Genomic DNA, 15,355 nt, shown 5'->3' on the forward strand with positions numbered 1-15,355 from the left:
TATCCTTAACATCAAGTCAAAGAGTTGTGCAAGAAAAGAGCATCGATCACACCTGCTCCCCCCTCCCAACTTTCTCCCAAAACCGCCTCAGCCTCCACACTCTCCCAACCCCAGCCCGTTCCTCCCACATCCTGACCTTCTCCTGCCTCTTCCCGACCTCCCCCTTCCACACCGATCCGACCCACGCCCTCAACCCGTCCTTGACCCGTTCCCTCTCCACCGCCCTCTTCCTCGCTATCAGCGCCGGCGCCACGGGAGCCACGCCGGCGTAGCTGCCATTCCGTCTCTTTCCGCCACCGCTGCCGCCGGAGGAGGAAGAGGCCGGGGAGCGAGGAACCAGGGGCAGGCACTCGGGCGGCAGGACGCAGCGCTCGACGAGGGTCTCGGCCGAGGGCCGCTTGGCGAGCTGGCGCGCGAGGCGGATAGACGCCAGGCTGCGGGCCAGGCGGCGCGAGGCGAAGGCCGTGTGAGTCAGCACGATTGAGCGGCGGACGAGGTCGGCGCGCGAGGGCCGCGAGGGCGACGTGAGCAGGGGCGGGAGGATTGCGCGCGTGCGGCGGAGGCGGGTCTGGTGCAGGTGGGGATTAAGGGAGAGTGTTCGGAGGTGGCGGGAGGTCTGTTCAAGAGTGGGTTTCTCCTTGTTTAGTTTGCTTCCCTGGGAACGGAGGACTGGGACTGGGGGATACGGTGGTCAAGGAACGAGGGGGATCCCGTCATGGACAGTGCTGCGTTCTGGGTAAGGACAAATGACTTTGAAGACGGGGACATGTTCAAGAGCGTGAACAGTGCTGAGGTGAACATTGCTAAGATGGAAAGGAAGAATTTTGGGGACGGAGGTAGGGGGAGGGGGTGGGGGTGGGAGGGATGGGCGTGTCATGGCAGGCTGGTCTTCAGGCCATGCCAGAGGGGATGGTGCTTCTCAACAAGAGAGGAGACAGATTGGGGGGGTTGACGCACCCTGGAGGTTGCCAGCAAGTCACACACTTCCAGGTAACTCAGGATATGGAAGAGTACCTCGTTCGGAAGGTCCAAGAGCTGCAGTTTGTTTGTACGCTGAGGTACAGTTGCCACCATGCTTGCATCGTTGGCTTCTTCTTCCGCACGCTCTGTCACGGGTGAAGAGGCCATCCTCAGGGATTGAGAGGCGGGGCTCGGCATCGCGACAACGCCCGTCAGTGTGGTATCCGCGTGGGTATCGCCTTGCCACCCCTCGGTCGTGGCTACGTACGGTTGGATACTGGGCTCTGGTGAGCACAGCGTTTCCGCAGATCTTTTATCGAGCAGGCAATGGCCGTTTTCCACGCCGGTTATTGCCTCGTTTGCGGTTCCGGAATCCACGATCGAAAGCCTATCCGTCTTGGCGACGAGCTCGGTGCTAATGATTGAATCCAGATCCGTCTCGATTCCGGCTGTCCCGCAGTTCTCAGACATTCTCAGGGCTTCTTGCCGCGAGGCTTGCATAGATGGTGACGCCATGGACGGCGGAGCTCGGTAAGGGGTCGGCGCCATCTTTCCAACACAGCTGCTGGGTTTGGACTGCCCTTGTCCCTCGATGATCTGGCGACGAGCGAGGCGTGGCTTAGTTCTGTCGTCATACCACCCACCGACGGAGAACTAGGGTGAGCTGAGCCCAGGTCAAGCGGAATTGCAACACTGGTCGCTTCGCTATTCCTTGCTGCGAAACCTCCCACTCAACCTTGCAAGCAATCACCAATCGCGGAAGTCGGCGTCGATTAGGGCGGGTGTTACTCCGCTGTGCCGACGGCGAGTAGAGCGCGCAAGACAGTTCTGGAGCGATTCCTCGTCGCGGCTAAACAGGATCGAGTCAACCAAAAAATTCCACTGAGGGTGGTCGCCGATCTGGCCGCAGCATGAAAACTCAGCGAAATAGTTAATGCCTGGAGCCCGACAGGCAGTGCAGTCGCAAGAGGCAGACACGGGAGACAATGCCGACCAGCGCCGTCAGATGCCGTATGGAATGTACGGTTACCGATAATATCTCCAAGCAGGTAGTGTACCTGCTTGTGTGCTGTGGGAGGACTCTTGCAACCGCTGTTTGGAAAGCTGAGCGCAAAGCAAGCTGTCTCCGTTGAACTTGAACGGGCGATGGTTTTGAGATGAGTCTAAGGACCTAAAGCAGGAAAGGAGACTGCAGACATGTAACCAAGGAGTATCGGCTCCTCAGCCAATCTGCCGTGAACTCATCTGACACCGCGTATGATCGCAAGATGTTGGCACCAAGATTGGTATTGACCAGAGGGTTGGGAGGGGGGCCCTGGTTTACACTCAAGTTCGCAAATTGGAGGAGATGACGATGCAAGGGGTACACACGAGACAGGAGCGCCTGATTCAGCGGCAGGCGCAGCACAGCAGTTGACCCCTCGCGCGCCTGGTCTGATGTTTGGACAGAGGTATGTACTGTACCCCACACGGTCACGATATCTCAGTTCCTCTTTCCACTGTGCACATACCTACACTCCGTACAACTCCGTATAACGTAACCGACTTCTCTTGCCAGACCCTGTCGTTTTCATGCTCGCTAGGCTCTTTATAAACCATTTGCAACCTGTTCAATTGTTCCGCGCTCAACTGTGAGGATATCGAAGGACTGGTTTTAAGAGCTACCAGCTATGCAACAAGTCTCTTTCGTCAAGCTGACACTGGCAATTTTGTACGGAACCGTATTTTACTCGTGGAACAAATGCATTCAAGACCTCTGGTGCAAACATGCAAGGCACGTGCCGGTGCCTTACAGATGCCATATATATAAGGTACATATGTACACGTACAGACATACCTACATAGTTCACAGTCGGCTGGTGCTTGAAACAAGCGAGGCGCCTACCTGTGTGCACTGTACGGATTACGAGACAGCAGTTCAAACCAGAAGGCGGGGCATTGGTGGCCCCACCGAGCTGACGAGGCTGACGCACCTGCCACCAGTTCGTTCCCTGAATGCGAGTTGACTGACTGCAGCCTTAGCACCACAGACCCCCACCTCGGATGGGAAGGAACGAAGAGTTGTTTCTCAGGCCAGAACGTTTCTGCGAATCAGATAACAACGCTTCTCGCGGATGTTGCCCCACTATGTAGCATGCAAGGCGACGCTGAGAATGATGTGCGCTGCTCTGCAGGCAGGGAACAAGTGCATTGCGTGAACCGCTGTCAGGGGACCTGCAGCGCTTCCGTTCTGGGAGCCCTTCCATCGGCGGAGTATGTACATACATACATACATATGTACATACTACGTATGTAGTAGGTATGCACAGTACATAGCTGCTGCCTGCCCTTGTCATAGGCATCTGCTGAGGTCGTAGACCTTTACAGACTTTTCTCGAATCGGTTAATTAGTCATATCTTCCTATATAGTCTGCCTCCTGGGAGGCTCTCAGTCTTCACACCCAACACCAGAGCCTACTAGCTAGCACGTGCAAATCAACAATTCTAAGTATCGTAACCTAGTTCAGTTGGTGCCTGATCGGGCCAAACATCGCTTTTCGCTGGCAAAAACTGGAAAGCAACCTCGGGTTGATTACCGTCACTGACGTGTGACGTCGGATCGGCGGGACAGGCCTCGAACGATGCGGCCATGACCTCCTTATCACCCCAAGCGTTACCTGTTCGAGAGCGGAAACGGCGGAAACTGTCGACGGCAAAACAATTCCTACCATCAAGCTCGCAACCACAGAGTTCGGTGTCTTCTCGAGGCTCACCCTCTCCTCCTTCCGCCGATCATCCTCACGTAATTGTCGCCACTTCAATAGAAAAACATTTCTCTTGGCCGCGAAATCGTTGCATCCCCGCGGCTCGAAACAGGCAGCAGGCTCGCCGTTTACTACATTGCATTAGGTCAATCTGTCATTGAGTCTTCGCGGCCACTGAATCGCCGAAATTTCTTCCCAGAGTTATCTCGCATACCTTATCCACGCTATCACGGGGTACACTCTGGGGAGCTCTTGAAGCTCTGCTGTTGTGATTGCGGCCTGTGCCGTGCGTGGCCTGCACCCCCGGCCCCCCTCGGCTGGGCGAGCCAATAGAAATGCCCATCAAACCCCCTTGAGGCTGTTCCCCAAACACAGCTTTTCCGCGCCTGCATTCCCGCAAGGGCCCCTGTAACTAACATCCCTGTTGCTCGACTCCAGGTCGATCGCCTTGAGCTAAATCGGGCACCCCCTGTCCGCCTCAAGATCAAAGACCACGCCTGCACCGACCGTGAGCCGGTTCGGCGATACTATCGAGTCAACCAGAACTGAAAACCGAGTTGGAAACACTGAGGTTCCGTCGATTATTCACGATAGAAATCACAGCCGTTGAGCAGAACGAGCCTCTTCAGGGATGTTTCCTGCCTTTTTTTTCAGCTGTTCAAGCAAACAAAGGAAGTTCGGCAAACCCCCAACCATTCTTTCTTGCGAGCTGCTGCTGATGACCATGATGACCATGGTCACCATCTCGACTCAGCTGTGATATAATAGGAAGTCATGACTGCAACACTTCGACTGACAAACGCTGGTCGGCCACGGGATATCAAGATGTTGGTTGGAAAGAGTAGACATCGCTCTGCCGAAGGGCGGGCCGATCCCGCTTCTAATTAGACAATCGACTTTCGTTGTTGTCAGAACAATTAAAGGATTGACGGAATCCAAACTCCCGAATCAAACGGTGGGACGTTGCACGAAGCCGAGCCTCGTAACGCCTGCTAACAACACACACGGTCACTGTAACCGGCCGGTTCTAATAAGTCAAACCCCAAGACATATCTCTCATCTACCCCACCTGGCCGCTTGGAAGGCCGCAGAAACCACTCTGATTCATCACGTTGCATCACCGTATCCTTACGTTTCTCGATTTTGCACCCATGTCGCAATCGACTAATTACTCGTGGCGCAACCCCAAGGGGGGGGGGGTTGTAGAGGTCATGCCCGATGACCGTCAAGTGCCCCCGGCACGTTCTCCGAGCTCCGCATCCTAAAACGACGAGACAACGAGTTGTATGTCAGCCAAGCCATAGCTGCATTCTCACACAGATCGAAGAAGTCACCGGGACGGCAAGATCAGATGTCAAGACACGGTCACGGAACGGGCCATCGGTCGCATTTTTCTGTTACCCGAAGGCAAGAAAAGCATGCAAAGGCGCACTCCAAAGCGCTGAGCCGGATATTGTTCTGCCCGGGGTTGCCTGTGACATAACCTTGCCGTTCATCCCGCAGCTACTTGTGATCATCACACTTGCATCCGGTCCCCCCCCCCCCCCCCCCACAAGAAGCAAGATGAGCTGTAAGTCACCGCCCCCAAAGTGGACCGTCTGATGAGCTGGCCAGCTCCAACCAGATCTAGTTGAGTCAACACAGTTGGAATACCGATTCATTCGAGCCGCAAGTGGCACAAGCACCCTGGATACTGGGGGAAGGCAAGTATGCATCCTCCCTTCGCACACCTCACACTTAATTCGGGCCTTCGCCGCTGCAACCCGACGACGATACCAAAATCCGATCTACGCCTGGACGTCGATCGGCTGGTTTGGCGATGCCGACCGGCTTTACAGCCGGTGGTCACGCAGGTCGGTTGCCGAAGTGGCGGCTCCGAGGGGCAGGTGGCAATGCCTTTCCTTTGCTCCGGCTGGTTTCATGGACATACTGGCTAGCCAACCCTGGGCCCATGCGTGTACACGAGATGTACCCTGAACGCTCGGCTCGAGCAGGATTCTCTGGACGCATGGAAGGTCGAATGGGATTCCAGAAGTCGCTGAGACAAGCTCTATGCTACCCTTTTCCGAACCCACGGCAACGTGCCATGCAACTAACCCCATTATGGACGGCACAGGGGGGCAAATACCACTGATAGCCGGCATATATACGGCTAGTCACAAGCCGCCACGTCATGTATCCGGCTCACGAACCTCCCGCCGTTTACGCAGGCGGGTCGTTGTGGAGTTCCCTAACTACACCCACAGAGCCACACCAAGAGCTTGTCGCGGTCTAGGCACGGCCCAGGCCCGGGAAAACAGGGGGAAAGAGTTCATGTGAGAGCAGGTTCCTGCGAGCAGACCCTGTTTAATGGCCTCAGATTGTGTTACCTCCGCCGTAGAAGCGGAGTACGCTCACAGTTGGGAATTATCTGGGCCCCCATTCACGCGATCAGTGGGTCGACCTATCTGTAATACGCTGAACATGGCCGCGCAGACTGTGGGGGTTCACTTGGCCGGTGGCCCTCCGAGCCAGCGGAGAGAGAGGCTCGGCGCACCGCGAAGACGTTGATGACAGCGTGCCTCAGCAGCGCAACAAATTGCCATGATCTTGTCAGCTGACTCTACATGACCTAGGGATCTGTGATCAGTTTTGTAGGCTAGCGGCCTTGCTCTTTCCTCGGAAACGAAACCAAGCCTATTTGCGCAGCACAATGGGGATCTCGGAGGCTTGGTCCCACTCCACCGGATTGTCGCCATCTCCCATACGAGAAAGCATGTTGCTGTGCTGCGTGGATCCTCCTTCAGTCCGGACAAGACACTAGGATCTGGTCATATCTCAGTCAACAGGTTAACGACAGGGGCGAAAAGAAAAGTCACTCGGAGCCTCGGTAGTGGCTTCTGCGACATTATGTGCAGCTTAATTCAAATAAGTTCAAGAGTGACTTCTCTACCGGAGAGTAGAGCTGCATCTACCGTGGGAATCATTGGGTGTGGCTGCAAGTGCTCCGCAGCAGCAAGTTCGGCACGGGTTCTGGGGATGTCACGGAACGAGTTCGACGTTACCAAGAAAACTTTATGATTTGTACCCCAAATCTGGCAATCAAGTAAACCTTGGGCCACACCTCCGTTATCCCGCCCATTCACTGCTACGCAAGTAGAAGGTCGAACTATTTCTTGTCAGTTCGTTGGCAGTCGTTCATTCACGGTATTCTAGCCAAGACCACGACCCCTTTCCCCCCTCCCCCCCCTTTTTTTTTTCTTCCTCCCATCCGTTTTATCTTTCTCCGTTTTATTTTCTCACCCCCTGCCCCTCTGGGGCCCAAACTGCGGCCAGTCTGACCAGGTCCAGGCGAAAAGATGTTGCCATGTGGGCCGCCTGAAGGGGCCTGGCAGGGGCTCCCGCAGGCTTTTGCACGGGTAGATCCTCCCCCAATGATCCACAGGGCAGAAAATTCCTGGTGTTAGACAGCGGGGTAGTTGACGATGTCCAGCTGTCGACAGCGATGGTTACAAACTGGGCCGGCCACAATGGCCGTTGGGCTCTGATCTGAGCTGGCAAGCCACAATGTCGCAATAACGCGGAGTTGTTGCCGAGGTGAAGACGCGCTGAGCACGTATGCACCAGTGTCAACCCGAAAAAGGCAAGGAGGAGGCAAGAAAAAGGAGAAGGTTGTCGAGAGCCAAGATATGCAATGCAGACATGTCTGCGTACCCGCCACTGCTCAGACTAGCAGATCTCAGCCCAATGGGCAGGGGACTTTAGACCGAAAAAGAAAATGAAATAAAATAAAAGCGTAGCAACGATGTACATCCTACAAGGTCGCCGCTCTTGATATCGATGAGCGGCCGGTTCCTGATTTGGCCACCTCGGTATCCACGCAGCCCTGCGCCCAAGCCCACCATGAAGTAGCATGCATGTACGTAGCTGGTGGCGGGTATGTACAATGAGTTCATAGCGGTGGTGGAGAACATTGGCAGTTGTGTGTCTCTTTTTTTTTTCCCCTGGCTAATGAGGCCCTGAACAACGTGGCTCCTATGGCAGCCCTCCACCCAGAGCTTGACCCCGACGCGGGCCCTCTTTGACGCGGTAGTTTGCCAGGCAAAGGTGGCATCGCGCGTTCGCTCCTGTGGCTAACTAAGAGGGCAGGCACATCGTCGTCGGGTCAAGGTACGTGGTGGCGAGAATGATTGACTGTTGAAGGTTAAGGGAACCGATACATCATACCCCGGGAAACAAGGGGCAGCAAATGTACAGTTCCCGGCTCGGGCCGTATGAACGGGATCGTCACCGTACCGTTGCTACTTACCATTTGTGACCTCCAACCTCGTCCCTGTTACCGACTGGTAGGCACATTAACAGTTGTCAAAGATCAAACATCCTCAGCCTCTTTGAGAATTCGAGAGGGGGGGCATAAAAAGTCGAGTATAAGAACTTCCCAAGTCCTCACCACTCAAATTCTCCGGGTTCTCTGGTGCTTCACCACGCGCCACAGCTTTGACATAAAGGCTATTTTCATATCATCACCATCCAAAAACACTCACCAGTCGTTTCACGGTTTCGTTCAGCGGCCTCTCTACAAAGTATCACCAATCTCCCTGAGAGGACGAGAGGGCCATCGGTCTCTGATATTCAAACGACATCCCCTGAGACGTCGGTACGAACCACCCTTCTCAGTGTTTGACTACACCTGTAGCGAGGTGAGTCAAGCTCGGGTGCCTGTAAACTACCCACTGCTGGGACAATCTCGGAGTCAAGTCAGTAGTTCAGGGTTGGGTGTTGATTTAGGATGAGATTGGGACAAGGAAGAGCATAAGACTGACCCTTGCGATTCTTCCAGTCAGGCCCTTTGGGCGAGGGCGTCAACCACTTGACACTCCGATACTGCTCATTCGGCCGCCCGCTATTAATCACGGACTGATATTCGGCAAAGAAAACAAGCCAGGCGAGCGGGGGTTCTCCAGCCCCAAGGGAGACGGTCGATCCGTGGGATTCCGAAACCAAACAGCCTGCGAAGAAACCGACTGTCATATAGCCGGACGGCTCAAGACGAAACACATCTTAAAGAGGAGGTCGAAGAACACATATAAAAGGGACAAAAGGAGAGAAAAGAAAAGAGCGTGCAGCTCAGCTCGAGATCGAGTGTGGGGGGTTACACACCCCAACTTACGCACTCATCCGTCACACCACGAAGGAGGGAGCGAAACCCAGGGCATCGAGCGTGGACAACGACGACCAGCACCGGCAGCAAAGGAGGAGAAGAAGAAGAAGAAGAAGAGGCATGTGCTACTTCGACCATCAGCTCTGGCCCTGCGGGTGGTGGAAGTGGGGCAGCTTCCGGGGGCAGTGCCCCAAGGAGTACCGGACGGGGGAGACGTGCGGGCTCAAGCTGATCTACAACACGTACCTGGAGGCGCAGGTGTGCAAGCACTGCGAGCAGATCTACAAGAAGCAGCGGCGGGTGGCCAAGATGGCCGAGGACGTCAAGCGGTGGCGCTGCGAGGGCAACCGCCGCGCCACCATCGAGAAGACGGAGCGCGAGATGATGGAGCTCAACCTCCAGATCAACCAGCTCTGGACCGAGCATGAGATCAGGAGGCACGCCATCAACTATTAAAAAAAATCGAGCGGAGCGGACCGGAGGGTTTTCCCCAGAGGGTCGGCTCTTGTTCATCCCGTTTGTATTGCTTTGTCTATTTGCTGGAGGGGAGGAGGCGGCCCGTCAGGGGGGTTCTGTATGTCAGACCTGCACTGCTGCTGCAAGGCGCTTGAAAGGGGCGAGGCCTAAGAGGCGAGGCGTACCCGTTCTTGTTTACCTTTCTTTTGTTTGTTTGTTTGTCTGCTGATATTTAGAGAGTTCAGATCGGGTCTTTCTGATATTTCGGTTTGCTTTCCATCTGTTGACAAGCAATCCGTAATTACCGTATGGTTTGGGAAACCTGGCAAGAATTGGCAAAGGAACACAGGACTTTCCCTCAGCAATGGGGGTTCCGATTAGGACAGCTTAGTGAAAAGAGAATTATTACTACCAGCAGGAGAATTGAATAGATTTGGGACTCCTCGTTTCTTCCGCTGGTGCTTATTCGCACGAACATCCGCTAATTATATAGTAATTAAAGTGATGCCGTTGTCCTATGGCTTGACATAGAGAAAGAATCGGGAAAAGATATCAGGTCCGGAAAATTCCAACTATAGCCCAGTCTGGCCTGGTCTTGGTACTCCGCCTCTTCTCACCTCGTCGGCCGCTGAGGGTCAGTTCGCCGTAGCGATAACCTGCAGAAAGAACCCCTAGCAGCAGTATGGTACCGGTGAGAATGCAGAAAGGCGGAAGCAGCCTTTGACCACACCAAAAACAAACCGTCAAACGGCAGAACCGGGAGCAATCCCACTCGATCCACCTCCCTCGTAACCGGTCCGGCTGCAGGACGATGAGCATACGGGGTGGGGGCTGACCAAGGAACAGGAAGGCGATGGGACAGCATAAGTCGGCAATACAGAGCGTCCAGTAGTAAGAGGACTGTCAAGTTTGCTTATCCAGCGATGCCATGCTAGGACATGCAGCCGATGAGGGGGGGAGGGACAGCAAAGACGGCCTGCTGGAACGAATAACATGCGGGAAAGAAATTAAAAAAAAGGGGGGGGGGAGGGGGGTCGGATGTAACTGACGCAGCACGGCTGGCGGGCGTGCGTTCCGGTATGGCCACTGTTTGGGCCACGGAGTGGTCAGCCTTGACTTTGCAGAGTGGCTAAATCCCCCGAATGCTCTTGCGTAGTAACTAGACAGCCTTCACATCTCGTTGACAAGTTGGAAGACCGGTTCGGTTCCAATGGGAGTTGAGGTCCAGGACCAGTGTTTAAATGAACCCAGGGCCGCCCCGACGAAAGTGTGGGCCAGACAAGGTAATTGGGAGTCCGGGACTGGCGGCGGGTAGCAGTCTGGACTGCCTTGCTGGTAGCGTAGTGTGGTCGCTTTCAGGGCTCGCCCGGTGGCTGATGAGTGGTAGCGTTGACTGGCGTGACCTTCTCGGCTGCGTTGTATGTACATACATGCTTGTCTTTGTCTGCTGCTTACCCCCGAACATCTCCAGACAACCCCGTCCTTAAAGCCCGAAACTTAGACCCTCGGCCACGCTCGTGATTTGTAGCAGGCCTGTCTCCTCGCAGGATAGTTATCTGCGAGCTGCAGGCCGCTCAATGGGCCGACCATGAATGTCGAACCACACCCAGGCTCTCTCTCGTTTTCGATCACTTTGGTGGCGGTCTACATAGCCAAGGGGAGGTGATCCTGCCAATCCATACAAACAAAGCTTGAACAAGTCAGGTTTGCTGCGACGTGCCATGTAGAAACCCGGGGGATGGGAAAGGTGCCACACTCTGCCTCAGCGATCGAGGCCGGTGATCGAGCGCTTCCGACGCCCAGTACATGAGTCAAGGACAAGGTGGCCTGTTGCGATTAGGAGAACCTACCGCGATTGACACGATCAAGGACCGGAATCCTCGAGGCACGTGGCTGTGGCCATACACTATCGGTATGTGACCTTCTGCGTCGCTCTATTCCGAGATACATGAAAGACATGCTAAAAAGCGTCTTCTTCATTGGCGCCTGATAGACAAGAACAAGCCAGTCGGAAACAAAGAAAAAAAAAATCTTGGATGGATCGGGTCAGGCGGGTACAAAACAGACGGCCCCGGCCACCTTTCTTCTGTCGAAGCGGCCACCACAGGCCGTCAGGGCGTCGTGCCATGACTTTGTCAAACGGCCGGGAATGAGTCATATGTAACGGCGCATCAGCTGCCTCCAAGAGTATCAAATCTCCAAGCGAACCGTTCTACACACACAACCATTCCAACCATCGTGGCACGGCTTCCGAACATTGATGTGTCTCGGCCACCCTATAACACCAGAGGGGATACCGGGGGCCAGCAGATTCCGAGCGGGCGGACCTCGCCGTTAGCTGCAACGAGTCAGCAACTTCCTCCCGCCCCGTCTACTTTCCCCATAGCTGGACTTCTGGCAGGCAGGCATATTGGCCCATACAATGACGACTGAGGAGGATGCCGCACGCAATCGACGCTGTCGAGACCCAAAAGGCTTTTTTTTTTTCAACGCATGGCTGCTGCTGCATCGGCGAAGTTTCCGACCAGGCTATCGCTCCCGTCAACCTTGATGGGCACAGGGTCCTGCTGCATCTCGATGGTGTCATCGTCCGGAGATCCCCAATCGACGCGCGCCGCGGAGAGGAGGTCGTCTTGAGAGGAGAGCTTGGAGAGCAGTGTCTGGTACCGGACCGTGGTCGCATCCTGGCCGATATAGACGAAAGGACCGTTGGCGGGCTGGGCAGGCTTATCTTGGGGTACGATCTCGTAGATGTCAACCATGGCACTGCATAGCTGGGTTAGCATGCATAACCCCGACCGAGATTGTTGAACCGGCCGCCCGGGAGAAGGGGGAAGGGGCCCGGGGGGGGGGGGGGGGAAGAGATATCTTGACATACTCCGAGGTTCGCGCCACCACTCTCTGCAGAGCCTCAATCTCTCTTTGGGCCTCTTGTGGATCCTCCTGGCCCATCATGTGCTGCTGGTCGAAGCTGCCATAGTGCAGGTTGTTGGGATCGTCGAAGAGGTGTTGAGCTTCGTCTTCCTCCTGAACAAGAAATCGTCAGCCTGGGCAGGGCTCTCGGGATGGCACGAACCAAATTTACCTCGTCATATTCATCGCGGCGGCGGTTGCCGAGGCAAGACGAACAGTTCCCCATGACGTCGCGAGGCTGGGAGTTGCAAAGGGTGTTCGAAGCGAAAAAGAAAGTGTCGCAAAAGCAGGGGAAAAAGCAAAAAGAGAAAAAAAAAGGTTGGAAATATTACAGCGGTTCCCGCACAGGGGAAGCTAGCGCGGTGGGATCATAAGGAAAGTATGCCGGCTTTAGAATGCGCACCTCCAAACCATGGATGGCGGGACGTTGGCGATGCTCCAGAAGGTGATGGCTGCCGCATTGTTCGGCGTGTGGTCTCGGCCGGTCGCTGCTCAGATTTTCGGCCCATCCTTGTCCTCAATCACCTGCGCCGAATGACCCCTGAGGACAGGCCCCTACCAAGCGAAAGGTGGTCCTAGCGCTGCGCACGAGCCATAGTTACTTTGGAAACAAACGAAGCAGCAGCCCAGGCACCCCGGCCACCAAAGGAGAATGAGGCTCCAGGGATCGGGACGTCGGGTGGGTTATGTAATAATGCGTAACCCCGTATACACTACGGATACATACGCTATGCTTCAGCTTGCCTTGTACCTAAGCGTTGTAAAACCTTAAGGCTCATTGCAAGGATGCTGTAGGAGAGCCGCGATGTTAGTAATTACTCCGTAAACCAGTTCACTTGATTAATTACTGTACGCTAACGACAAACAGCGACTGAGCAGTAACCGGGCTTCAACGATCAATACCACGTGTTTTTCGGATCCTTACACCTTCTAACACCTGTGGGTAATTTTCAAATGATTGATACACTAAGTTAGTGTACTCTCGCAGGTCGGCAAGCACCATCCAGATGGACCAATCTCGATCCATCCCCGCGATGATCGAGGCGCCACTTCGAGTTGATCGACAGCCAAGCAGTTCATCTCGGCGACTTATCACACGCACGGTCCATTATCACGATCAACATGGCTCTTAAGTGGACGCAGCAGGAACAGGAAGGGTACAGGATTTTTGATTATTACCCTCCTCGCCCCCGATTTTCGAGGGATTTGTCCCCGTGGCTCCGCGCCATACCGAAATCTTTCTCACACCAGACGCCCTTTGTTTAACAAGAACGGATTAAAAGAATGAAACAATACAAAAGAATGCGCGACCCAAGGCCTCGACAACCGGCGGGTTTAGTGCCACCGGCTGCGTTCCTCTTCCGCCCAGCTTGGCCCGCCGTTTCGGGAACCGATCTCCTGCCTGGGGCCTTTTGGAGTCGCCAGACGGATGGGGTCACTTGTGGCTCTGACGAGACGACATGCCCCCAAGGCGGATGGTGTTGTATGTCAGCTCCTCCAATTTCCATAATACAGCATAGATTCCAAGGGGCACACAACCGTACGACATTGGCTTACACATTTTTTTTCCTACATAGGCGGCGCTGGCGAGTCTTGCTCCTTTCAAGATGGGGCCTTCTTTTGCTGTGCTGCGGGAGCAGACAAGGCCGGCTGCGCTCGCGTGTGCGCTACGGGAGATTTCCAATGCGGCTCCATCTGTTGTGCGAAAGGGCAGACGTGCATGGCGGCCGATACTCCGTCGCCGTATTGCCTGAACGAAAGCCGCACCTCGGTGATCTCAACGTCAACAACAACAACGATGACGACGACGACGACCACCACCACCTCCTCCTCCTCCCTCGCATCAACAACCAGGCCATCGTCCTCTGGGACATCATCGAACTCGGTCACCACGAGCGCCACGCCAGTCTCGTCCTCCGAGTCACAGACGGCAACGCCCAGCAATACTCTCTCAACCCCAACATCGGCCCATCATCCTTCGTCGACAAGTACTCCGACAGCAACAGCGGGTCCTCACAACAATGGGGGTCTTCCGCGGTCGGCGCAGATCGCCGTCGGAGTCGTGATCCCGGTCGCCGTCGTCCTCCTCGTGGGCGCTCTCTGGTTCTTTGCGTTTCGCCGTCCGAACAGAGCCCACAATGGCCGGGGCCACCGCCGATGGGGCACGGGCGGGACGGCGAGCTCCGGGTTCGCGACGGGCTCTCGGGGCCCCACGCCGCCGCCGACGTACGACAAGAGCGAGCTAGACGTCGTGGTCGTCGAATCGCCGTCGTCGCTCCACGAGCAGCAGCAGCAGCAGCAGCAGCAGCAGCAGCAGCAACAGCAGCAGTATGCTACGGCGCCGGACGCCGAGCGCGGGAGGGAGCGCGCGGCGGTCGGTGAGGCGTTCGAGTTGGCGGACCTGAGAGGACCGGCGGGCGGGTTAGGCAACGGCGGGGTGAGAGACGGAGCGCGGTCGAGGGCAGGAGGCACAAGGGAAGTATCGCCTCTGTCGGACGCTTCCTCTGGTGGCCTAAGAGGGCAAATGCCGCCTCATCCGGGCGATGTGGTTATGGTTTAGGTTGGGGCGTGCCATGCGACTGTGTGTATGTGCATTGTATGTCCATATCCAGATTATATAAGTACTGTACATGCATATCCAAATGCATACACGCATATACGTATACACTTGCGAGTTGCACGCGGCTCTGTAATTTAAATACTCCTTCGATTGCCAGTTCGTGGCGACTTCAGCTTTGATGCTGATCAAGAATGGCCAGCACTCAGCACTGTGCTGCAGGTGTCTGCACTTGTTCTCTAAGAACGCTAGTCCGTAATAGCCAGTTCACTCAACTTGGCCTAATAAACGTCGATTCCACCTGCCTCTTCTTCTTAAAGCTGCCTTGTTGAGGTTGGATGCTGGTCGCCGTCCTCAACCGCTTAACAAACACCATGGGCGAGGCGCCAGCGAGTCAAGAGATTAATTAATCAAATTACATTCCCCTTGCAAATGCATCCGGTAAGTGCCGTGGATATCTTAAGTCAAGCGGCGAACAAGTTGAGCCTGCCAAGTTGATGCCTGCCCAAACACTTCGAATCGAGGAAGGACACTTTGCGGGACTGAGTCACGCTACGCCGTATTGCTCACTTTCCCCCCACCAAC

The 15,355-nt window shown here is 55.3% G+C and overlaps 4 protein-coding genes across 4 annotated transcripts; 2 read left to right on the forward strand and 2 right to left on the reverse strand.

Annotated features, from left to right (window-relative positions):
• Nucleotides 1-46: 46 nt before the first annotated feature.
• P884DRAFT_285147 (uncharacterized protein) lies at nucleotides 47-1,820 on the reverse strand (the record flags this gene model as incomplete). Its single annotated transcript, XM_069443747.1, has 3 exons — nucleotides 958-1,820; nucleotides 338-616; nucleotides 47-286 (listed from the first exon to the last, which is right to left on the reverse strand). Exons 1-3 carry the CDS (start codon nucleotides 1,507-1,509, stop codon nucleotides 47-49), a joined length of 1,071 nt encoding a protein of 356 aa, XP_069297700.1. The 5' UTR covers nucleotides 1,510-1,820.
• Nucleotides 1,821-8,964: 7,144 nt separating this feature from the next.
• On the forward strand, nucleotides 8,965-9,300 carry P884DRAFT_200212 (uncharacterized protein; the record flags this gene model as incomplete). Its single annotated transcript, XM_069438281.1, has 1 exon — nucleotides 8,965-9,300. One exon carries the CDS (start codon nucleotides 8,965-8,967, stop codon nucleotides 9,298-9,300), a length of 336 nt encoding a protein of 111 aa, XP_069297701.1.
• A 2,486-nt stretch (nucleotides 9,301-11,786) lies between these two features.
• P884DRAFT_299912 (late endosomal/lysosomal adaptor and MAPK and MTOR activator-domain-containing protein) lies at nucleotides 11,787-12,439 on the reverse strand (the record flags this gene model as incomplete). The annotated part of the gene is made up of 3 exons (XM_069444721.1): nucleotides 11,787-12,066; nucleotides 12,179-12,327; nucleotides 12,386-12,439. The coding sequence occupies 3 exons, from the start codon at nucleotides 12,437-12,439 to the stop codon at nucleotides 11,787-11,789; spliced, it is 483 nt and encodes a 160-aa protein (XP_069297702.1).
• A 1,129-nt stretch (nucleotides 12,440-13,568) lies between these two features.
• On the forward strand, nucleotides 13,569-14,773 carry P884DRAFT_243692 (uncharacterized protein; the record flags this gene model as incomplete). Its single annotated transcript, XM_069440333.1, has 2 exons — nucleotides 13,569-13,696; nucleotides 13,791-14,773. The coding sequence occupies exon 2, from the start codon at nucleotides 13,934-13,936 to the stop codon at nucleotides 14,771-14,773; it is 840 nt and encodes a 279-aa protein (XP_069297703.1). The 5' UTR covers nucleotides 13,569-13,696; nucleotides 13,791-13,933.
• Between the last annotated feature and the right edge of the window lie 582 nt (nucleotides 14,774-15,355).

Source organism: Thermothelomyces heterothallicus (genome assembly GCF_042370625.1).
Source record: "Thermothelomyces heterothallicus CBS 202.75 unplaced genomic scaffold P884_scaffold_11, whole genome shotgun sequence".
In the NCBI taxonomy this organism is placed as follows: Eukaryota; Fungi; Ascomycota; class Sordariomycetes; order Sordariales; family Chaetomiaceae; genus Thermothelomyces; species Thermothelomyces heterothallicus.